Source organism: Onychomys torridus, chromosome 9 (assembly GCF_903995425.1).
Source record: "Onychomys torridus chromosome 9, mOncTor1.1, whole genome shotgun sequence".
NCBI lineage: Eukaryota > Metazoa > Chordata > Mammalia > Rodentia > Cricetidae > Onychomys > Onychomys torridus.
Genome location: NC_050451.1, coordinates 51,802,594 through 51,827,759, shown reverse-complemented (window position 1 = coordinate 51,827,759; position 25,166 = coordinate 51,802,594). Strand labels below are relative to the sequence as shown.

The following is a 25,166-nucleotide window of genomic DNA, read 5'->3' as shown; positions in this document are numbered from 1 at the left end:
ACCTGAGCGTTATGGATATCATCACACAGATCTTAGGTATTCTCACTGTCCCCTGAAGGAGTAGCAAGGTAGCCATGGAGGCGCTAGACAAAGAGGGCCTTAAAAATCAGATAGTGCTGGCGGTGGTCCCAGCACTCAGGAGGCAGAGGCAGGCAGATCTCTGTGAGTTCCAGGCCAGCCTGGGCTACCAAGTGAGTTCCAGGAAAGGCGCAAAGCTACACAGAGAAACCCTGTCTTGGAAAAAACAAACAAACAAACAAACAAACAAACAAACAAACAAAATCAGATAGAGGAAACTTAGGCTTTAATGAATGCAGAGCAGGTGAGACAGTAAATTGGAAAATATACTCAGGACAGTGTGTGTGTGTGTGTGTGTGTGTGTGTGTGTGTGTGTGTGTGTGTATGAAAGAGAGAGAGAGAGAGAGAGAGAGAGAGAGAGAGAGAGAGAGATCTCCAGACAGAGTTCTCAAGAATTGGTACATGGCCTGTGTTCTGCCTTTCTGTACCTTATGCTACTGGGTTTGGCCTTTTGTTGTTGTTGTTTTGTTTGGTGGTTGTTTTTGAGACAGAGTCTTGTGTAGCCCTGTGTAGCCTTGAACAAACATGCCATGTAACAGAGGACAGCCTTGAACTTCTGATCCCCGTGCCTCCTCCTGGGATTGTGGGTGTGTACCATACCCAGTTACTGCTGTGCTGGGGTTTCATGAATAAAGGGTTCCATGCATCCTAGGCAAACACTCTAACAACTAAGCCACGTCTCCTCCCTGCTGCTGTGGTTTATTTGGTGTATATTGGACTGAAGGTGTCTGAAGATGTCTCTAGGGCAAGAATTAACGCTTTATTTTGTGTTTGTAACCTAGTCATGTCCAGGTAAATGTTCATTCATGAGGCAGAGTGTAGAATTCAGCCTAAAGTTGACACACACACCCCATTCCACATTTATGCCACACGAGCAGCCTTACTGAGATTACTCCAGGGAGTAGAGGGCCATCCTTGTACAGGGGCCCTTAGGAGCAGAGGTCTCAAGATGAACCTCCTCCTATTCATGCTCAGTCTTCCAGAACAGGCCCTGGAAGACAGGGAGCTGTGAGGCCTTGTGAAAGCAGCTAACACCTAGAGGCTGAGAGGTTGAAGAATTGTACAGGACTCCTGTGGTACATCTCAAAGGGGAAGTGAGCAGCATTTCAGAAGAGGTGAATTTGAGGCCAGCGTGTAAGGGCATCCAAGTGAAGATGTCCAAGAGGCAGTTGGCCATGCATTGGTCATTGCTAGTCATTGCCTCCATTTGAAACCTTCATAACAGAAGGGGAGTCGCAGGGAAGCAGGGAAGAGTCAAGAGGAGCCATCCACCGAGATGGTGGCTGGGGAGGTAGATGGGGTCCACAGTAACATATGGTGGCAGACAGGGAGCCTCAAACTCAAGTGCTCTCCAAATTATACCTTGAAAAACATACCCGGGCTCATACCTTGGTCCCATAGTGTTCTGGGAGGGCCCAGTGGCACCCATTTAGGTTTTACAGGGTGCCACCTGCATCAAGATCTGGGATTTGGGCCCACAGTTTGTCATTTCCCATTGCTGAGTCCATTCTTTGCAGTCTTCCTCTGCTGAGTGGAGTCCAGGTTCCTCCTTGGAGAGGCCGAGGGGAGGGAGGCGTATGTAAAGGGCACCTCTCAGCCTCATCCTAACAAAGGGCTGAGCTCCGAGACCCTCTGTAGACACTAACTCCCCGTCAGACTCTGTTTAAAGCCTGTAAGTGCCTGTTGATTTTGGAGGAGAGCTCTGCCTGCCTGCAAGTGCTTCTCAGAGGTGACAAGACACTTTCCTTCGGGGAATGTTGATATTAAGTTTCCTGCCCTGTGTAAACACACCTCCAGAAATGGCATTAATAATGGAGACCTGTTCACTGGACAGAACAGAGGGATAGTGGTGAGGTGAGGAAGAAGGCGAGAGCTGGCCACATGGATAGTGTAACCAGCTGTGTGCATGAAGGGGGAGCCCTGTTGTCAAACTTTCTGCCTTCGTTTTTAGAACTTTTTGCTTATATTCCTTACTGGGAACTTGCAGCTTTCTATTATTTGACAGGTGAGGAATGAGAGGCAGAGTCTTGTGGGTAGGGAGCTAGTTTGGAGAATGACATCTGATTGAAAAATCCTGGCTTTATTCTTTACAAGGGCTTCCAGTTTTCACATCTCCAGCACGGACATGGCTAGGGGTGTGGTTCAGTTGAAAGGCACTTGCCTACAGGAGTGGAGGGGGACTTGCTGCCTGTCTTGAAGAGTAGGTGGACCAGCCTAGGCTTCTAGTCCTTGGTGAAAATGAATGGAGCCTCCTAAGTATGTGGGTTTTTCTAGACCTGGAATCCTGAAGTTATGGAGTGTAGTCTTGGGCTGTTATAATGACTATGGAGTGGGGCAGAGGAACAGAGCTAGGGATCTAGCTCAGTTGGTGGAGTCTTAGCTAGCATGCATAAAGCCTTGGGTTTGAACGCCATCATTACATAAACTGTGCATGGGGACACACTTGTAACCCCACTTGGGATATGGAGGCAAGAGGATCAGAAGTTCAAGGCCACACTTAGCTGTATAGGGAGTTTGAGAATAGCCTGAGATAGAGACCCTTAAAAAAATAAATAAATAAAATTAAAAACAACAACAAAAAACCAACAGAATATGGAAAATGAGAAAAGTGGGTGACGCTTATGCGTGCGGTTGCTCTCAGGAGCAGGTGTTTTGTCTGGCCATCTTTGAGGGTTGAAGATAGCAGGTAGGCAGAGGCAAAAGAGATAATATCGCCCATGTCCGTCCCCCATTCCCCACCCCCCCACCCCCCGCCTTGGGCAGCCTGAGCAGTTTGGGGAAGCTGTGACATGTGGTAGCATTAGACCCAGCACTCACTGTTCCTTACTTCCTCGTGGCATTTTTTTTTTTCAGTCACTCCTGTGGGCAGGAGCTGCAGTGTCCAAGGATAGATAAAGAAATCACAGTTATGGGACCTGATGACACAAGACGACCTGCCAGGACCAGGAGCAGCCTGACTTCCCATTGCCCATGTTAGCTGCCCCAAGGGTCTCCTTGGCTGAGTCAACAAAGGGATGCCACAGTCATCAAGATGTGACATCACTGACAGGAGGATAGAAACACACTGCCCAAAGGTGGCAGTCACTCAGTGTCCACTAATGGGACAGTGAGTGGGTGGGCAATATGCAAATACACTGCTATTCAGCCTTGAAAAGGAAGGACCTGCAATATGCCACACCAGGGATAAATCCTAAGGACATTATGTTAAGTGAAATGAGCCCATCACACAAACCCCAACTGTTGTATAATTGCCCTTGTTTGAGACAAGAAGAGAAGTTAAGTCTCAGAGGCAGAGATTGGGGATTCCTGAGGGAGGGGGAGTTGGGGTGTTAGTAGGTGCAGAGCTTGGGCTCTGAAAAAAAAAAAAAAAAACGTTTTTAAAGTCTCTGGAGATTGTTTGCACAGTGGTATATTTTAAATTCTAACATACTCTGTCTTTAGAAATGCCCAAGATGATACATTTTATCATAATTAAAAATATAGAAAGATAGAAAATGGGGAAAGTGTCATTTGTGGAGAGCATGGCTTCTCTCCCCAACACCCTGTTCTCTTTCCTTCCCCAAAGGTGGAGAGTGAGGAGCTGGTAGAACTCAACTCCAAATTTGAATTTGTCTACATGGTTACTTTTTTTTTTTTTGGAGGCAGGGTCTTATGTATCCCAGACTGCCCTGGAACTCACTAAGTAGCCAAGGATGGCCTTGAACTTCTGATCCTCCTGACTCAGCCTTTCAAGGGCTGGTTATATGAATAAGATACCATGTCCTCCCCTTTTCAAATGTGGTGCTGGGGATTGAACCTGGTGTATACTAGGTAAGCCTTCTGCTAACTGAGGTACTTCCCAGCCCCTGGTAGCTGTAACTGCTCCATACTTTCCCTAGGATGTAAAGGGATGGATTGAGCTCAGAGGCCTTTCACCATCAAGCTGTCCCAGTGGGACAGTCCAGGTGCCTGACCTCAAGAGTCCAGAGCTGCTGAGCTGGATGGGTTCTGCGTGCCCTCCCTCAGCGTTGTGGAGAGGCATTACCCCCATAGCATTGTGGAGAGGCGTCACTCCATCTACTTTATATTTGATTTGTAGATGATTGCTGGGCTGAAGAATTATGAGGCTAAAGACAAAGGATAAAGAAAATAAATCCAATCAAAGTATGAAGAATTCAGTATCTACATATTTATGTTTTAGTTTTGAACCAAAATATAGTTGTGACTGCTAATGTTGATTGACAATTTTATTGGGTTAAGGTATGCCTAGGGAAGGCTGGAGAGATAGCTCAGAGTGTGAACTGCTTTTCCAGAGGACCAAAGTTTCATTCCCATCACCCATGTCAGGTGGCTCACCCATCAATTAAAAACAAACAAATAAGTTTCATCACCAGCGAATTTAGAGGGCAGCCCATGCCCCATGCTGGGGATTTTTTGCCAAATGTGGTGGAAATGCAGGACACGCTGAGGGAAAGGCTGGGAGCCATCTCGGAACTCCAGCTGGGAGTCAGTTTCCCTGTTAACAATGAAACAAATGTATTTGGAAATGAAATGTGGATGCTTTAGTTCCATAGTTGAAAGATTGTCAACTCAGTAAATAAGTAAGATGTGCCTAGGGAATGCCCATAAAACATGGAAAGGCATAAAAGAAGACACAAGAGTGGGAAAGACACCAAAATCCTGGAGTAGGAAGCACAGAAATATTTTCTATTCCAGCCTCCCCCCCTCAACAAGTCTACAAATTTATTACAGTCCCAGGAAACAGCCCAATAGGATTTCTTAAATGGGACTTGTCAAGTTGATTATAGAATTTCTGTGCAAGAGTTATTGTATGAGAATAGGCAAGATAATTTTTAAAACAAAGACTTTTTTAAAAAGGGAACTTTCCTTATCAGAAATCAAAACAAACCAAAAAGGTCCTGGCACAGAAACGCACGCAGCGACGTTCATTACAGCCCTGTTGTGAGTGGAAGTGAAAAATTACCTATTGGAAGTCAGCCAACGCGTTAGGTCCCGGAGGCAAGCGCAGAGTGACTGGTATTAGCACAGCATTCTTTTTCAGGCATCAGGAACAGCTGAGTAACAGTGGGGACTGGGAGGCAGATGTAAATGTTATGTACCTTTATAATATAAAACTAAAAAGCTCTCTTAAAAGAGTGGTTGGGGAACTGGAGAGATGGCTCAGCAGTTAAGAGAACCGAGTGCTCTTCCAGAGGACAAAGGTTCTGTTTCGAGCACCCATAGGGAGGCTCATAAACCAGCTGTAACTCCAAGTCCAGGGGATCTGATGCCCTCTTCTGGTATCTACAGGCATTGCATGCATGTGGTGCACAGACACACATACAAGGCAAAACACTCATACACATAAAGTGAATCTAAGAAATATGTTTAAAAGAGTGAAGCTCATCTGTGCAGATGTGGAAAATGCCCCAGGACACACACTTTCATGAAGAAACTGAGCTATAGAAGAATGTGTATGGTATGCTGCCCCTGCCCCAAGATTAGTGTGCAATTCTCTCTTCTGTCATCTTCAAGATAGGGGCTTGGAAATGGGACTTACCTTGAAGTCACCTTGCAGCCGTCTAGCAGAGGGCCTTTGTGTTTCTCCGTCATCATTTTCATACTCTACTACATGGAAGGAATGATTCCCCTTCAGCCTAAATGCCAGCAAGACAGCCAGCCCAGCAGGTAAAGGCACTTGCTGCCAAGCCTGACGCTGAAGCGAGAACCAACTCCTGACAATTGTTCTCTGACTTCCCTACACACCCCATGGCACATGCATGCCTCCCAATAAACAAAACCATAATTAAAGATTAAAATCCCAGAATGAAGGACACATACATATCAGAACTCTGACTAATTTGCAGCTGTGACATGTAATGCAAACAGAAAATGAGTACTGAATATTATTATAAGCTAATTGTAAGTTTTGTTGAGATTTGAGGGCCATTTATTACCATATAACCTAACAATAAGTGACTGGTGCATTACTGAACACCGACAAAACTATGCAGAAGTCACTTATGCAAATACATCTTGGCATGGCTATAACAGGTCCATTATTGTGATACAAAACAAAACAAAACAAACACCTTTTCTCCTTTAAAGAGATATGTACAAGGATGCTTGCTTGAGACATCGCTACTAAAACAAAACTTGGAGATAACCAAAACACAGCCAATCTGTCTTAGTCTTGGCTGCTGTAGAATACCTGAGACCAGGTAGCTGAAGAGCACCCATTAATTCTGGAATCAGGGATGCTCAAGATCAAGGTGCTGGTATATTGAGCGAGGTGCTCTCTATTCCATCCATGCCATGATTCTCATGACACAATGACCTCTGGAGAGCCCCATGTCACCATGTTGGGTTTAGGATCTTAGACAAATTGCAGGCTGGAGGAACAGCAGCTGTCATGAGACACTGGCTAAGGAAAGCTGCTGGATTAATCTATGAAAATATAGCGTGGCGCAGACATGTTGTGAGAGTGGATGAGAGAGACAGAATTATAAAGGGGAAGGGGCTACATCGGAAGTGCTTTGTCATTTACAAATATCTGAAGCAGAACCTGAGGTAGCTGAGCAGCATGGCATGTACTTAGTATGTAGGAGGTCCGAGTTCAGTCCCCAATGTTGACAAAAGAATTATGATGCATACACAAATATGGCAAAACCACTGAGATTTGACAAAGCCAGGTGGTGGGCTCCATTCTCATTTATTCAGTGTTTGAAATGGTTCTTTTTTTTTTTTTAATAGTAACTGTAAATTCCCTGTACAGCATGAAGCACTCCTGTTAAAAAATTTAAAAAGCACGAGATAATATTTACATTGTTCAGAGATATATTTATGAGTGTAAAAGTGAGCCAGAGTATTTATGTATTAAGTTCAAAAGACTGGCTCAGAGAAGAAGAAAAAGAAAAGTAATTTTTTTGTCATTTTCTATAATTTAAATTTTTCCGGGGTTGGGGATTTAGCTCAGTAGTAGAGAGCTTGCCTAGCAAGCGCAAGGCCCTGGGTTCGGTCCTCAGCTCTGAAAAAAAAAATTCCTAAAAATAAAAATTATAATTAAGAAAATAGACATATTGAAAACTAGAAACTGGCCAGTCACCATTACTAGGGTTGGATAATGGTAATAATATCCAACTGGTAAGGAGCTTTTAAAAAATGTGATGCTCTCTCTTAAAGCATAGTTTGAATTTTTATAGCAATTTTTATTTAGCTTAAGTACAAAATTTTAGCTATAAGTCAGGAGAAGAAAACCTAGAAGTATATTAATCCAGAGCATTATAATGGAGTGCCAAATCAGGTGGTTTGGCAAGCAGGAAGTCAGAAACCGGCTTTTCTACAGACTTCGTTTTCAGCTTGTGGAGTCCAGGTGAAGAGAGGTAAACCACTGTGTCGAGCATTCCCACCTCCGGCTGCTTCTGCAATTGGTTTCCGTGACCCTCATCTTTCAGTCTGGTAAATGAAGTTTCCGATACTGAAACTGGCTGGTGTTTGTTAGTCTCGCCTTAATGCTACAGAACAGTGGCGCTCTGCTGCCCACGGTGGTGCTCTGCTGCCCAAGGTGCCCTCTACGAGTTAGAGGACCTTCCTCAGGGGCATGTCAGGTGGATGTTAGAAAGTGTCCAGTAAGAGACTGGGAACCCTTCTGCCAACCGGCTGTGGCTCTGTCTTTTGAAGTTATTTTAATTTTAATTTTCCTTAAAGAAAGGCTCTACAGCTTAAAAATGAAAAAATAAACAAACACAAAAACCCCACCTCATTCCAGAAAGAGTAATGTGCAGACAGCATTTGATCTATTTAACCTGAATAATTGTTAGCAGGGAGAACCTTAGTCATAGATTATTTATTTATTTCATGTGTATGGATTGTTTTACCTGCATGTAGGTCTACACACTGCCTGTATGCCTGGTGCCCTTGGAAGCCAGAAGAGAGGGTTAAATTCCCTGGAACTGCAGTTACAGACACCAGTTCCCTGTGCTGCTGGGAATCAAACGAGTACTCTTCACAGCTGGGCCACCTCCCCAGCCCCAAACTTAGTCCTCTATATAACACCCTCTTTTATATGGGGGGGGGGGCAGTCTTCTGACCCTATAGAAGATCGGCAGTTGATCTTTTTGTTTTGTTTTCTGTTAACTATACTCAGAACTGAACAGAACAACCTTGCCGACTCACATAAGACTCCATATTTCATGCAGAAAGCTTGCAGCTTTTCAGGGTGACTAGGTACATTAGCAGGAGAAGATGTTAAGTGCAGGCGATTGGGGCTTAACCTTGGTTTGATTAAGTAATCCCCGAAAAACCTCCGACAGGGGAAAACAGACTTGGTGGATATATTTCAGCACCCTGGCTCCCCTCCCCTCCGAAAAGGCGTAAATCTCCCCTGAAACACCTCCCTAGCATCCAGGGCAATAAAGAGGTCACATTATATCTCCATAAATCTCCCCTCTGGCTGGCTGGCTGCTGCCATTCTGTCCAAGAGAGGAAGTTGTTTTCCTTCTGACAGTGGCTGCCAGCCTGGAAGGAAAAGGCTTTCCCCCAAGACCCATTGTCTCATCCCCAGGGGACCGACCCGGGCAATTTGTTCAGTATTTCCGTCTAGACTGGCAGCCTACGGTACTCCTGACGGGTTCAGAGGCAAATGGTGACGGTGGCCTGGCTGAAGCCTCCTCGCCTAGGAAAGCCCTGTCTCAGGCTTCCTGGTAAAGGAGCCAGGGTCCTGTGCATGTGTGTAACTGAGCTTGAGATGTCGAGAGGCGCCACCAGCGCTGGGGGCCACATGCACTCATGGGACTGTGCCGTGCACAGGCGAGGAGAGCTGTTAGAAACAGGGGCCCGTGGAGTTTGTGTTGGGGCTCTGGTATGGAATGAGGGGACAGAGAAAGGCAACAGGACAGCAGGGCAGAGAAGCACTTCAAGAAGGGATTTTCTTTTCTCACTTGTGAAATGGGAAGATGCTTTTATGGAAAAAATCAGAACATGAAACCTCCCTGACTTCAAAATGTTACTACTACACAGAGCAGGGATGATGGCATATGTAGTCACGTTCCTGACCATGCAAAACAATTATTTACTGCTCCTTGGGAATACATTCACAGTACAGAAACGTGCATTAAGTGAGAAGTCTCCCTGAGCCACCAAGATGACTGTCAGGAAGTGACTTTTTACTGCTGTGCCTGCTCCATTCTTCCAGAGTCTGCACTGCGAATACAGACACACCTCTAGGCTCTCTCTCCCTTTGGTAAGAGGCATTGGATGTGTTGCCCTGTACTTTGCTTCTGATGTTTTATTACATAAACAGGCAAGGCTTCTGAATCCATGCAGAGTTCTTCAGGCTTCCTGGCTATGGTATGTGTGTGCTCACTGAATCAACCATTTGCATAGGGAAGGATATTTGTGTTATCTTCCCAGTCTTCTGCTATTGCAGAAAAGGACTCTCCTCCTCAGAAGCCACTTGCACGAGGGTCCGTGTGCTCACAGCACTCACAGAAGTGGCATGGTTGGATCGAATTGGACACAGCGTGTATACTTGTAATATGACATTGCCAAGTCACCATCCTTCCTGTCACACTCTTCAGCATGCCTGGGATGCTTGTTTCTCACCCCATCCCCAGGGCACCATGAAAAGATGGAGGTAGGCTGGGAAGGGACATTGGCACACACCCAGTGGCTGGAGGAGATGGGACCAGTGCTGGACTTTATCCACAGTGTGGTTGGCAGCATCCTTTGATAAGCTGTACGTCCATTCTCACACTTGCTGGGATTGTCCTCTGTAGGAGGGAGAGCATTCCCTTTCCCTCTGCAGAAAACACGATGCCGTGGTGGATACTTGAGCTGGATGAGTTTACTGTTCTGGACAGGAGACTCCTGGTCCTGAGGAGGACGGTACTTTGTGGGAAGCAGTTATTCACCCATTTATTTATTTATTTTTGTGGCCCCTCACGGGCATGCCGTGGCTCTCCTGTGGAAGTCAGAGGACAGCTTTCAGGAATTGGTTTTCTCCCATTGTGTGGGTCCCAGGGATCAAACTCAGGGCATCAGGCTTGTCAGCAAGTGACTTTACTGGCTGAGCCCTCTCACAGACCCCTGCTTACTTGTCTTTTGAGACAGTCTCATGTGTCTTAGGAAGACACAATTGCAATAGAGCTTTGGGTGGCCTTGAACACCCATTCCTCCTGCCTCCACCTCCCAAGTGCTGGGATTATTGATGTGCACCACCGTGACTGGATCTTTCCCTCTATTTTGAGATGTGAATATCCAAAGAATTAAAGTGGGAGGGGAGTAGACATTCCCCCATCCTTCCCATACTAAGGAGACTTACTTGTTTGATTGATTGCCTAGTTAATTACTTTAAGTCATGTTTGAGGAAGGACATCTCAATATTTTTAATGTAACTTTTAAAAAAAATCTCCAAATTTTTATTTCTTGACTTAAACGTGTTTTTCTTTCTTGCTCCTGATCATTGAGCACTTGGCTCATTTCCAGCATTTTGCCATGAAAATATTTAAAATAAAAATTTGCCCCTTTGGAGAATATTCCAGTGAATGGTTGGAGTGGTGGTTAGTGCGGTGTGGTGTTCTTTTCTACAGACACATATCCATTAAACACAGTTATACATGTGCAGCTGGGTACTTGCAAACCTCTGCTGCATAGACAGCCTCCCAGACCAGTATGAGTATGGCCAAGGACAGAGTGTCACTCAAATCTGCATCTCCCTCCTGGGGATCTTCAGCTCTGTGAGACACTTGGAGGTTCAGCTCTCTCTCGAGTCCCATGGGTCAGTGTACACTGAGCTCATGTCGTGTGCAGGTGGAGTGACCCAGAGGACAGTAGCGTGGGGGAGGGCAGGATCAGGTCACCGACTTTTCTGGGAGTGGCATTCCCTCTCAGGTCACCTGCCCTCTCTGGACCTTGATTTCCTCTGAAGATTCATGAAAATGCAAGCACCCCACTTCCTGGTGTTAGGACCACCTTCGCCATAGCACTCTGCAGGAGCCTTGCAATCTGACATGAGCCAGCGGGGGGGAAGGTGTAGGAGCTGCATGGCTGTCAGATGGCCAGGGCCAGGAAAAGGGGGCACCTTGGGCCGAGTCCAGGAAACCTTTTGCTTGTTCATTCATCAGGACTCTGTGGGTGTAGTGGAACTGATGGCTGTTACCCTGAAGCCTGGAGGGCTCTGGGGTGTCACCACTCACCAGAGAAACAGTGATGGCAGCATTTTGTGAGCCATGTGTTTGGTGTCCTCTGAGCACCTTATCTGGAAGGGTCTGGCTGAGACAAAGGACGTTGTATTGATACCACAGTGCTTCCTGTGTCCTGCATGGGCCCAGCTCTGCAGTGCACAGGTGTCCAGAACAGAATCACCACTGAGGCACACATGCACAGTCTCAGGACCTCTCCAGTCTCCTGAAGCTTTGTAGCAGATCCTGCACTCCACAGGGACGCCTTTTCCTGTCCTGTTCCTGGAGGTCCAGTGGTAGAGGTGGGGAAGCCTTCTTCTAGTGGGCACATTGCAGGGCAGTGACAGGAATCTGCCTCTGAAAGCCTCTGAGACATTATATTTGGGTCCTGGACTTCTCTAGGCCCTCCTGCTAACACATCTTCTTGAGACCGAGTTTTGGACAAACAGCCATCTATAGACTCTGGGCAGAGAGGGTTGGGACAGGCAGAAAAGCCACAAGATCAGTAGGGAGCAAATGATGCCTCTGTTTTCTCAGCCACAGCTATAGATCATTCCTCAGTTGCTCTCTGCCCTGGGCTGACCTCTAACCCTGACCCAACAGTGACAGGCCAGGTAGGAGCAGGAGTAGGTAGTTGGGATTGTTGGACTTTCTGAGGGAAGAGCTGTTGGTCCTTGGAGGAAAAATAGTTGCTTTCAGCTGGGCGGTGGTGGCGCATGCCTTTAATCCCAGCACTGGGAGGCAGAGCCAGGCGGATCTCTGTGAGTTCGAGGCCAGCCTGGGCTACCGAGTGAGTTCCAGGAAAAAGGCACAAAGCTACACAGAGAAACCCTGTCTCGAACCCCACCCCCCAAAAGTTGCTTTCTCCTTCCTGCCTCCATCACTGCAGTGACAGGATTGCCTGCTGCCTGCCTGTGGTGTATGAGGACTCTGAGTATGAGCTCTTAGCAATGGCTGAAATGGTCTCTGTGGTCATTTGTGCTTCAATTTCCGCTCCTGTCCAGCTCCCCCTCACCTCCCGTCTTCTCTCCTTCCTCTTCACTTTGGTGAGGTTTTTCCCCTCCCTCCTCCTCTGCCTCGTTCGAGAATGTCCTTGCCTGTATACGATGTTTCAGGACCCTAGTCACATTTTAGAGTCCTCACACGGACATTGGCATTATGCTTCTCAGCTGCAGAAGCAGAGGCTAGGGTGGTCTTCACAGACTCCACCCCCCACCCCCCACCCCCCAAGGCCTGGCTATGTAACCACTTCTGTTTCAGAGTCCCAGGGTTTCTAAAAGAGATGCTTCAACCCTATCTGAGCACCATGGGAGCTGTGGCCCTCACGGCCAGCCAGCTTCCTGTCACAGGCTCCTGCTGCAGCCTGACGAAGCCCAGAGAGAAGCTCAGCAGCTGCCAGAAAAATCCTGGGGTTTGTTTGTTTCTTGTGCCCCAGACCCAGGCGCCAGCCACAGGGGGATGAATTGAGGCCTGTCAGGAAGCCCAGGCCCAATCTGATGAGCCTTGGATGTGTGTGCCGTTGGGGTTCAACATGGGACATTTGGGTGGGGCTGCAGACTTCTCTCCTGAAGTCCCTTGGTCCCTGAGAAAGGTCCCTTTGCGCTCTGCCTAGACTGTATCTTGTTTAGCCCCAAAGATTCTTCTTTTTGACTTCTCCTTCTGGCCCCTTTCCTAACCCTGATGGCTAGTGGCTCTGAGCATGGGCATTTTCACTGTGTGGTGTGTCACCCTTCTCTGAAGAGACGACATGATGATCTAGGACAGTGGAAGTGGAGAGAGGTTACTGAGGGCCAGATTCACTGCACTGTGCCACACTGAATGGAATTCTCTGCTTCGGGCTGTGACTTCTCGGCTAGGCCAATGCACCTGGGGACAGAGATTTTGCTCCAGGTTTTCTGCCAGGCCTGTGTGTTCAGCACTTGTCACAGGGGTCAGTATATAATAGACACGGGGTGGGAGTTGGAGCTGCAGGAATCCAGGAGAAGCTGCATCACGTTGATACCCAAACGGAGAGCAAGAGTTCTTCCAGCATGGGCTCTGGCTCAAGACTCAGTTCTCCAACAGCAGCTGGGAGGCCGAAGGGCACCTCCAAAGCAGGTCAGGGCCTGGGTGACACTCAAGTGCAAACCGGCAATGCAGCATCAACCAACCACCTGGGATTGTTTCCCAAAGGTCAAGGGGCAGCGCTGCTCTGGGGCTCTCCACAGTGCCCAGAGGGGCGCTGCTAGCCTCGGCCTGGCCTTGCTCCTTTCTCTCTACCTTTCAGCTCCTCCTCTCCTCCCAGCCCACATTTGCTTCCTGTGATTTGCAGAGCCACATGGGTGAGTTCCGAGGGAGGAATGGAGCAGGTCAGGGGTAGGTTGAGTCCCGACCTTTGATTGCATCAGCCTGAGGGAAGTCAGGGCCCCATTTTCCTTCCACGCCCTTGGATGGGTGTAGCTTGCCATGACTTCTAGGAATATCCATCATGTATTCCTGTTTAAAAGAGACATGTTTAAAGTAAGACATGGGATGGTAGTGAGGAGTTAGGTGCCCATCTTTGGGATCAGGAAACCGTTCCATTTCCCATGAGCAGCAATTCTGAGAACCCCCAGGTCTAGAGTGTGAACTTTTCTCTTCCGGTGTTTGCAGCCTCAGACTTGAATCGGGAACCTGGTGGATGAGTCTGCCCTCATCCATGCCTGAAAGCACTAGCTTCCCAAGTCTTCTCTCAACTTCTCCCTGATTGTCTTCCTCGTCCCTGGTCCCTCCTGCTCCCTCTGCCCCTCTGCCCCTCTTCTCCAGCCTCAGAACAATAATCCATCATCGTTATCTCACTGGGTGTTTGCAGAGCACTCCACAGCCATTGTTGGGAGTTTTTCCTCTTATTTGCAAAGTACTTTACAGCTATTATTACAAGACTGTCCTCTCAGAGTGGAGAGATGCTGACCCACTCTCCGGGGTTGGATTCCCATTGCTCCCCAGTGGGTGGACCAGTGCCTGTACTGGAGAGGGGTGGGACTGAGAGACAGGTTGTCACCAGCTGGAGCAGTGGCTGGGCCCTCCGGGAAGTTACACCCTGTGCTTTTCCTGTGAAGGAATAAGGGGTGCTGGCTTGGAGCTCACAGCCCGGCACCCCTTCTCTCCAAAAGTAAGTGCTAAGCGTTTTTTTACCTTTCTTTCCATTCCCCAGCCCCAGGGGCAAGGAGAGTGTATTTCTGTGTGAGACAGACATAAAACGCCTCCTCCCAAGGGGAGTGGTAAGAGCTGTTTGGGGATCAGGTTTCTTTGTTTTCGAACTCAGAATTTCAAAAATGAGTAGGTAGGATGTTGTAGACCAGTGGTTTCATGGAAGCAAAAGTTCCCCACCATCAGTGCAGTCAAAGCTGTCTTCGGTCATCTCTGTTGCTAGCACTCTGCAGGACGCACTGCACGTTCTGGTTTTCAGTTTGCATGCCGGAGTCAGCATTTTGCTCTTCCTTTACATGTCCTCTGTATTAATCATTGAAGGTCTCCATGCAGGGCGGGAGGGTGGCTCGGTGGCTAAGAGCATTTGTTGCTCTTGCAGAGGACTGGTTCCCAGAACCCACATGGTGGCTCACAACCATCAGTACTTCTAGTTCCAAGGGGTCTAATGCCTTCTCACCTTTGCCGGTACCAGGCACACACATGATACACATACATACACATACATGTAGGCAAAATACTCATACACATGAGAATAAATATTTTTTAAAAATACGAATTTCATGTACCATGTCATTGAACTGGTTGGGTAGTAAATTTTGTGATGGAATATGTACACAGGTATGCCTGGCTAGGTGTCTTGAGGAAACACGCTCTCTGCTTCCTGCCCAGTTCCCTCGTTTGGCTCCCGGGTTACACTGACTGGTCTATCTGGGTTGGACTTCCACACTGCCTATCCTAGACCAATGGTACCCGCCAAGAATCCCATACTCCCTTGAGAGTTCTGAAAATGGAATGAGTCATCTTGCCACTCACTTATTGATTTTCAGGCCCAGTTTGTTAAATGAGGTCATTAGCATTCCGAGAGCCAAGGCACCCTCTTAGCTCCTGTGGTATCTGTTGTCCTGCTTAAATCACAGGTGTTTGGTAAATATTTGTGGGCGACAAATACATATTTGCCAATGCCTGGTGACTTTATCTGGGTAGGAAAACAGTTGCTAGAATGCATAACCTGAGCTGTACCTCCAGGAGTTTCCCAGGTCAACCTTTGTGTTGAGGCTTCAGAGCAGGGAAGGGTAAGTGAGTAGTGGAGAGGACGTAGCCACAGATGCTATTAATTCCCTCCATAATATATGCACACGTGTAATGTCCTACTAAGAGTGAAGAAAAGTGGGGATCTCCTTCTCAGGAACAGCAACAGATTGAGGGGTTTGGGGGTTCACCCTGGAGTTTAAATGAACCAGAGAGAGAGAGGAACTGGTGTGAGCATCTTTACCCGTTGGAGAAACACATTGAGACATTACTGAGCTGAAATGACAGGATCTCAGCTTTCCTTCTGTAGTAGAGGTCCAGGTGAGGTTCACAAATCACCAGAAGCAGGTTGATGGATAAATAGGAGTGTGTTTTATACTCTGCCATCTTTCGGGTGTAACTTTTTCAAGGCAAAGAAAAACAATCAAAGGGCGGCCATAGGTTTGGACAAGAATCAAGTCCTCTCCCATGGTGCGATTTCACTTTCGGGCTGTGGTCCTGTTTCAATCTTGAGGCTGTACTGCCATCTAGTGTTCATGGCAAACAAAGGCCTGCCACCGCTAGTTCCGGGCCCTGCTGGATATTGGCTCTGGGAAGGCTTTCTACTGCTCTCAGAAGGCTTGGGGAGAAAAAAGCAAGGCTGTCAGACCACCAGCAACATGCTGGTGATGGTGGTCATAGTGGTGGCCCACCAGAGAGCAAACCATGGACAAGAGTCACCTCTGGAGGCAGGTGACCTCGATGAAGGGCCTTCAGTGCGACACAGTTGTAAAAATAGCCTCTCCGGTGCTGGCTTTCCTTAACTCCCTGGCCTGAGTAAACAGCCCCTCACACCTGTAGCATTGTTTGCTTGGTACGGACACACTACTGCCTGTTGGCAGGTGTAAATGACTGTTTGTATACCCAGAGTTATGGGAGGGCACCCTACCCTCTTCCAGCCAACATTCCCTTAGAGCTGATTACTGAACAGCAAAGTTGGCGAACTGTGCAGCCTTAAACCCCAGGGCTGGGGCCTGAAGGAGGCATGGACCTTTAATCCTGCCTTCTAAGGGGTACCGATGGCTTCCCCAGAGAAGAAACTCAGTGTTGCCTGGTATCAGGACAAGGGCAATCTGGAGACCAAGGTGGCTATTGCTTAGAGACGGAAAACTTAGATGGCAGGAGGCAGAGAGACATCTGGAAGTTTTTAAGCAGGCTTTATAGAGGTCAAAGGGGGTGAGAAAACCAACCCTACCCCTCTCAGTCAGGCAGTGAGAAGGGACATGAGGGATTCACCAACTGTAGAATTCTGCAGACATAGAAGAGAAAGGAAGGGGTTAGCGAATGAAGGGGTGACAGACGAAAGCAGCCTTCTGGTGGAGGGCTGATACTCCCGCCTGCTGGGCTCCAGGGTGCAATGGATTAAATTAGCTGTCTTTATTGTCTGCCATTTACAAGGACAAGTAGCAAACAATAACATAAGGTCATGCATAGATGTTAAAAGTAGTATGCTAGCTTCATTTCTGTTGCTGTGATAAAATACTCTGACAAAAAAGAAACAGAGAAGAGAGAGGGGGTTTATTTTAGGTTACAGTTCCAGGTTGCAGTCCATCATTATAGGGAGTCACAGCAGCAGAAGCTTAAGGCAACTGTCCATGCCACATCCACAGTCAGGAGCAGAGAGAGACGAACGCATGTGTCCACACATGCTGCTTGCTTGCTTGCTTGCTTCTTGCTTGCTTGCTTGCTTGCTTGCTTGCTTGCTGCTTGCTTGCTTGCTTGCTTGCTTGCGCTCCTTTTCTTTACTCTTGAACAGTTCAGAAGTCCTGGTCTAGGGAATGGTGCTGCCTACACTAGGCAGGGTCTCTCCATATCAATGTACTTAATTCAGACAATACACATGCTCACAGCCCATCCCAGGTAGGCCGTCCCTCACAGGGACTCTTTTCTGAGGTAATTCTAGTTGATAATAGTTCTGAGGTGTCAAGTTGACAGTTAATACTAACCGTCATAAGCAGGAAAACTCAGTGACCGATAAATTTAAGAATGTAAATAGAACTCTAGTCTCTGGGACCTAGAAACTCTCCTAGGGTAGTACTCAGAGTGATGATAGCCAGAAACTCATCACAGGTTTACCTACAAAGAGACCAGTGTTTACAAAACAAACATCTGAAACTAGATCGAGATTAAGCAGTTACTGAAAAGTGTAAGTGAAAGGGGGCGCATTTTAATGATGGGCTATTACACTGTGCTGAAATGAGTTTATAATACATTTCTAATGTGGCAACATATTAGGACATTAAGCAAACAAAGCAAGATAGGCTGGGCCATATTGCTTGACCTCAATGGGGCAAAAGTATGTGTCAACATAGAAAGTCTTACAGAGGACAGAATGAAGTAACATGCTCACAACACTGGTTTACATGTTTTAACACTAATTATCCTATAATGTAAATACATTTACCCAAAAGGAAAAATAATCTGTGTGGGGTGGGGTTGTTTTTTGTTTTTTTTCATTTATTATGACTGCAAAACTCAGAGAAGCTGCTTAACAGAAGACAGAGTTATTTTAGCTTACGATTTCATAGGGATTCCGTCTGTGGTGAGGGAGGCATGGCAGAGTGGGGGGAATGACAGCATACTGTGGAGGTTTCTCAGAGTGCAGTATACCGGAAGGCAGGCAGAACAGGAACGGAACAAGGGGCCCAGTATAACCTTGAGTGATTGACCTCTGCCAGCCAGGCCCCACCTCCTAGCTGGGTTCCACAGTCTCCCAAAATAGTGCCACCATCTGGGGAACAGGTGTGCAAAACGTAAGCCTGTGAGGACATTTTGTGTTCAAATCATCACACAGTCATAATTTTGAAAAGGAAAATGAAGAAAAGGCTCTGAGTAGGTTAGGTGGATGCCAAGAAGACACTAGAGGTAAGATCTGGATTCACAAGTGTCCCCTGTAGCCTAGGCAGCTGATGACTCTTCCTCGGGCAGCTCTGCTGCATCTGGATGGCAGAGTGGAACCCGCTCACTCTGCAGTCCTGACCAAGGAAGAATGAATCTCCTGGTGAGACTTCTAGCCTGGCTTTCTAGGTCTCTTTCTAGATCTTTCTAGAAAGATCTCTGAGCAAAACCAAGAAGTAATAATTTGTATCATTTCTCCTGTGTTTTCCCCCAGTAGATATGTTTGATGACTTCTCAGAGGGCAGAGAGTGTGTCAATTGTGGGGCCATGTCCACCCCACTCTGGAGGCGAGATGGGACGGGACACTACCTGTGCAATGCCTGTGGCCTCTACCACAAGATGAATGGCATCAACCGACCCCTCATTAAGCCTCAGCGCCGGCTGGTAAGCAAGCACCTCTGTGACTCAGGCCCACCAGCCCGGAGAGCACCCAGCTTCGACCCTCCTCTCTGACTTTGAGACTCTCTTGCCCAGCTTTAAAGTTTGGAATTGGAGGATCTGAGCTGAGGGGTTAGGTAGGTGGGAGGAAGGAGGGAGCTTCTCACACATTTAGAGTGAGCTGGGGCTCACTTTGAAGACACAGGCCCAGCTATTACAACCCCATCACCATGCAATAGTAGGAAATGGAGCTCAGAGAGGTGAGTGACCCCCGCCATAGGGAGCCAGATCCAGGCCTTCCGATCTCCAGTCCAGTCCCTTTGTCTTGAAGGTCAACATAAACCAGAAGTTGATCCCCTAGAAAGACCCAGAGTCAAGCAAAGCAGTGGGTGTGGGTCCTGGCTGGGGAGGCCTGGAACTGGGGCCAGATATTTGCTGTCTGTATCTGTGCCTCTTTTTTTTTTTTTTTTTTTTAACCCATCTGTCTCTGACCAATACCAACCCCCCTTGGTGTGTAACAGGGAAGGGGGCTAGAGAGATAAATCTTGAAGCTTCCTTTTCGAGACCCATCAAGTTCCTCACTCTAACAGACACTGGCATCCATGAGCTCCACCTTGGGGAAGAGATTCTCTGTTGACAGTGTCCAGGTCATTCATGCCACACCCTGGGGTCCCTCTCTGGTTTGGCTCTGTTCCTATGAGTGGTCTAGATACCCAGAGACAGTGCCAAGACTGGCCTGAGGGCTCACACGAGACCATTCTGGCTTAGCCCTGCTAGACACAAAACACTTCCTTTCTATCTATGTTGTAGTCCGCTTCCCGCCGGGTAGGCCTTTCCTGTGCCAACTGCCAGACCACCACCACTACGCTGTGGCGCCGCAATGCCGAGGGTGAACCTGTGTGCAATGCCTGTGGCCTCTACATGAAGCTCCATGGGGTGAGTGGATGCCCTGCCTATGTCCTGCCTATGCCCCTCTCATGCCCTCAGCTCTGCCTGATGGGAGTCTCCTCTATTTCCATTCTGCAGGTCTCTCATTGGTTGTTTTTGCTCTTTTGGGGGGGTCTACCACCCAACTCCCAAATAAATCACATATAGAGGCTTATTCTTAATTATAAATGCCTGGCCTTAGCTTGGCTTGCTTCTAGCCAGCTTTCCTTAACTTTAAATAATCCTGTCTATCTGTGGCCTTGGAGCTTTTATTTTTATCTTTCTCTATTCCTATATACCTTTTTACTTCTTACTCTGTGTCTGACGATATGGCTGGGTGGCTGGGTGGCTGGGTGGCTGGGTGGCTGGTGGCTGGTGGCTGGGTGGCTGGTGGCTGGGTGGCTGGGTGGCTGGTGGCTGGTGGCTGGGTGGCTGGTGGCTGGGTGGCTGGGTGGCTGGTGGCTGGTGGCTGGCCTCTGAAGTCCTCCTCCTTTCTCTCTGACCTCTCTTTGATCTTCCTTCTTTCCCCCTCAGATGTCTCCCTTCCCCCCCCCCCCCAAGACAGGGTTTCTCTGTGTAGTTTTGCACCTTTCCTGGATCTCACTTTGTAGACCAGGCTGGCCTCAAACTCACAGAGATCCGCCTGCCTCTGTCTCCCGAGTGCTGGGATTAAAGGTGTGCTCCACCACCGCCCCAGCATCTCCTTCTATTTATCCTCTCTGCCTGCCAGCCCCACTTATGCTTTCTCCTGCCTTGCTATTGGCCATTCAGATCTTTATTAGACCATCAGGTGGTGTAGACAGGCAAAGTAACACAGCTTCACAGAGCTAAATGCAACATAAAAGAATACAACATATCTTCACATCGTTAAACAAATGTTTCACAGCATAAATGAATGCAACATATCTTAAAACAATAATCTACAACAAGGTTTCATTTCTCTTCCCTCAAGAATAGAATCCACATGCTGCTGCTTTTACAGACCTTCATTTAGTGTGTGTGGGGGGGGGGCGGGGGAGAAAGGGAGGGAAGGAAAGAAAGAGATTCAATACCATACCAGACATCTGCAATGGAAATTCATATATTAACTTCCACCCTTTCAGGTACCCAGGCCTCTTGCAATGCGGAAGGAGGGAATTCAAACCAGAAAACGAAAGCCCAAGAACCTGAATAAATCTAAGACAACAGCAGGTGAGGAATAGGTCTGTGTGTGAGTATGTGAACAAGTCAAGCATTCCCAGAGCATTCAAGAACCATGTCTGCTCTGGTAGGCTGCCAGGGTAGGGTGGTAACCTCCTCCTCCTCCAGCCTCTTCTCTCAGGACAGAAAGATAACCCAGCAAAGAAGGCAGTACCTTACAATAGGCTGGTTGGACCAGTGTGGGGCCTGAGAGAGTAATGTTGCTCCTTGGTCCCATCTTTGATGCTGTGATCAACTCAGACAAGTTCCCATTAGCCATGCTCCTGACAGAGTGATCTATAATCGGGGTACATTAATGTCACATAGTGCTCTGAACCTGCACACATTCCTTCAGGGATCTCCTCAAGACCCCACAGAAGCAGTCTGTTAGTCTCTCTTCCTAATAAACAAACTGGGGCTCAAGTGCAATGACTTAAAATCACATTGCTATTGACCGGGATCTGGAATGTTCACTCCGGGATCAATAGTTTGTTCAATATGCTGTTCTGTCTTTCTAGTTTCTATGTGACTCAGAGTAACCTTGAACTCATGACCCTCCAGCCTCAGCCTCCTAAGTGCTCGGATTATAGGCATGAGCTGACACACCTGGCAATGCCTTCTTAATTTCTAGATTAATAAGAGTGTTACAAGGCTGGAGAGATGGCTCGGTGGTAAAGAGCACTGGCTGGTCACACCACATGGCGGCTCACACCTGTCTATAACTCCAGTTCCAGGGCTTCTGATACCCTCACACAGATATACATGTAAGCAAAACACCAATGAACATAAAATGAAAATAAATTAACATATATATGTGTGTATATATGTGTGTGTGTGTGTGTATATACATATGTGCACATATATACATATACACACACACACACACACACATATATATATATACATATACATATACATATATATATATATATTTATTTATTTATTTATGAGAGAGAGAGAGGAGAGAGGAGGGTCACTAATGTTCCCTCCCCAGAACCTCCTGTGCTCCACACTACTAAACTAGGATGTGACTGGCTTCAGCAGAAGAAATGAACTGGCTGATGTGATATGGACAGTTCACCTGCTCACAGGTGCCAAGCAGGCAGATTCACAAAGCTGCCCATTTTCACCACCAAAGGCATGGCCAGCATTCTAGGTTCCTACATTAAACAGGGGCTTCTGGAAGAAGTATTTCCTACCTGAACCTTCTGCTACTCCCCCAGGGGTCCTGTCCTACCCTCTTCTGCCTCCTGGACTGTGGCTGCAGCAGAGCCCCTGGGTTCAGGTGTGTAGCTCTCAACCTCTAAGTCAGAATCCAGGAAAAATAAATTCTGTAGCAGGACCTGTTCTGGAGTGGCACAGGCCATTTGTAATCTCTTGGGAGCAGTGTGATTGTTCACATTCTGCTACAGAGAAATTAATATAGTTCATTATAGGTTGTTTTCTGAGAGCCCTCTGGCAGTATCCTGAAATAGATAGTGTTTACATTTAAAAACAACACTGAGAGTGTGGAATCCCCAAACAAAATGTGGCCTCTGGAGCCTATGGATCTAGAGCCACGAGTCTTTTGAAAAAGTTCCCTTGGGGCTGGGGATGTAGCTTAGTGAGTACTTAGCACACACGAAGCCCCTGGCTTCAATCTCTAGCACCTCATAAACTGGGAGTGGTAGCATAGGCCTGTAATCCCAGCACTCAGGAGATGGAGGCAGGAAAACCAGTTCAATGGCACCCTTGACTACATAGTGAGTTTGAGACCAGCCTGGACTACATCAGACACTGTTTTAAGTAGGTAAAATCGTCTCCTTGGAATTTTGATGCTTCTGTGCGACTTTTGAGAACCGCTGTTCTTCACCATAAGGATCCCTGCTTCTGTCCCCAGCCAATGTAAATAGGGCCTCTGTCCCTGCAGCTGGACTGGGTTTCCTGACTCTGCCTCCTTGCAGGTCCTCCTGGGGAGAGCCTCCCTCCCACTAGCAGTGCCTCCAGCAACTCCAGCAACGCCACCACCAGCAGCAGCAGCAGCAGTGAAGAGATGCGCCCCATCAAGACAGAGCCCGGGCTGTCCTCTCACTACGGGCACAGTACCTCCATATCCCAGGTGGGTGTGTGACAGGGCTAATGGAAAATAGGTTCTAGATTCCTAGTGGCTAGGTCAGCCTTGGGAGGTGAGCTGTAGCCTGACCCTGAGCTGCTGAGCTCTTTGGAGCCCAGCCTCTGAGTCCTTGGTACCTCTTGTCCATCAACGGTGATGATTTGGACACAAAGAATGTTTAGCATCTTCCCTGTGCTGTGGCCCCTGGGAAGAAGAGGGACTTCACCCAGGATACATGTGCACAACTACTCCCTGAGTCAGACTTGGGTGTTGAGGTTGGAAGCAAGCTTGGACTCTAGAGATTAAAGCGCTTTGACCTCATCCTTGATGGCTTTTCAGAGGAGAAGCCAGGAGGAACCCTGTTAGCATGGCACAGGCTTGGGAACCACAGAGGGCAGGGTGGGTGAGTGAGTGGTGGGCAGGAAGCTATTTTCATAAGCTTCCTGAGAGCCTTCCAGGATGGCCCAGCAGGGGACTGTGCCCTCTTGAAAGTATGATGGTGCCATTCCTCTGCCTCTCTGGGGACAAGGAAGTCATTTTTTTCCAGCCCCACTACCTCTAATTGTGAGAGGCTGGTTGAGCATTCTACCATCAGAGTGAACCAGAGAGAGCCTGGTTCCACAGAAACGAAAGTGCCAGGACCCTTTCAGGATTGAGAGGATGACCTCAATCTGACCAGGAAGACCTCTATTTGACCCGGAAGTGGTGATGAGAGTGTCTCCTATGGCTGTCAGAGCCTTAAAAAAACACAGCAGCACAAAACTCCTGGGTTATGGCTGTCCTTACACTGTGCTCAGGAGCCACTATGGAAGCGCACAGACCCCTACAGCTGGGCCCTAGGGCCTAGGGAAGCAGCTGAGTGCTTACTCCCTCATCCTCTCCCGAGCCCTGGTCTTTAGTCCCCTAGGAGCAGCCTACTGGCTCACTGTGCTTTCTGCCTTCCAGGCATTCTCTGTCAGTACTGTGTCCGGCCATGGACCCTCCATCCATCCAGTGCTGTCGGCTCTGAAGCTCTCCCCACAAGGCTATGCATCTCCAGTCACTCAGACATCACAGGCCAGCTCCAAGCAGGACTCTTGGAACAGCCTGGTCCTGGCTGACAGTCATGGGGACATAATTACTGCGTAATCATCCCCTCTCCCTCTTCAAATTCCTGCTCGGACTTGGGACCTGGGGGCCAGCAAAGTCTGAGGCTGGGGCACCTTGGCTAGCCCCTTTGTCTGGGAACAACTCCCGAAGAACAACTGGGTAGAACTTGAAGTTGTTGACAATTGCTTAGGGATGTGGGTGCTGGGTTTCTTCAAACACCTTTTCCAGGTGGAGCACTGGAAAGAGCCTACATTTGTAGAGATGAGCCCACCTTCATTGTGAGTGCAGCACAGTGAGGCTCTTCAATGTAGTACGAGACTTCTTCCTCATTCTCCACCTGCCTGTCCAGGACAGAGACATAATCTCCTTCACCCAACCCTTCACCCCGGTGGTTCTAGGTAGTGGGTTTTTCTTTGTGCTCCTAGGGCGGCTGTAGGGGCCCCGGGCTTCAAGACACTGTCTACAGCCTGAGCAGGGTGTCTACTTGATGTGGACTGGATGCGGCAGCCCTGCCCTTGTCCAACACTCCCCTTGAGGCATGGTGTGTCCCTGCATGCCCCATACCAGATCTGACTCCAAAAGTGCTGGATGCGATGCAGATGTTACTGAGTGCTCCCTGGGGGAGATGGTGGAGAAGGCCCATCACACAGGACGTTCATCCAGTCACAGCCCAGCAGCAGCGGTGCCTTCCCTTCCTTCTCCCAGGAACTCCAACATTAAACCCCTTGCTTTCCAGCCTGAACATCTCCTACCCTCTGCAAAGCTAGAGCTCAGTTGTGTAGCAGGCTAGTACCCCTTGGTACTGCTCCTAGTGTCCCCTTTCACCCCGCCACACACAGGGGTTCCACGGAGGGACAAAGCCTGCCACCGAAGCAGGTTGGTGACTGCACTCATCTGCGCCTTGGGTCCCTCTGAATGTTGTGTCTACAGCACAATCCTGTTCCCAGGACTCCAGCTTGCTTGCTCTGAGCCTGCCAAGCGATGGCCTCTCAAGTCAGTTACCTGGATCTGGGCCTTTCTCCAGCACAGATCCTTTGTCTAGGAAATACAGAGTGTTTGCACCATAAATTCAAAGCGAAAACAACAAAAAGAAATCTGTGAAAGGACAAAGGTGATGGATGGAAGATGTC

The 25,166-nt window shown here is 48.0% G+C and overlaps 1 protein-coding gene across 3 annotated transcripts in view; it reads left to right on the top strand.

Moving 5' to 3' along the window:
- Gata4 (GATA binding protein 4) overlaps positions 1-24,075 on the top strand; it is a 37,321-nt gene extending 13,246 nt beyond the window's left edge. The window contains exons 2-6 of one of the 3 annotated variants that reach the window (XM_036200073.1): positions 18,589-18,755; positions 19,560-19,685; positions 20,780-20,867; positions 22,799-22,953; positions 23,893-24,075. In XM_036200073.1, the coding sequence (XP_036055966.1) occupies positions 18,589-18,755; positions 19,560-19,685; positions 20,780-20,867; positions 22,799-22,953; positions 23,893-24,075 (719 nt within the window). Of the gene's footprint in view, positions 1-18,585; positions 18,756-19,559; positions 19,686-20,779; positions 20,868-22,798; positions 22,954-23,892 lie in introns of those variants that run through there. The other 2 variants (XM_036200072.1, XM_036200074.1) reach the window with 2 other exon arrangements.
- Positions 24,076-25,166: the final 1,091 nt, after the last annotated feature.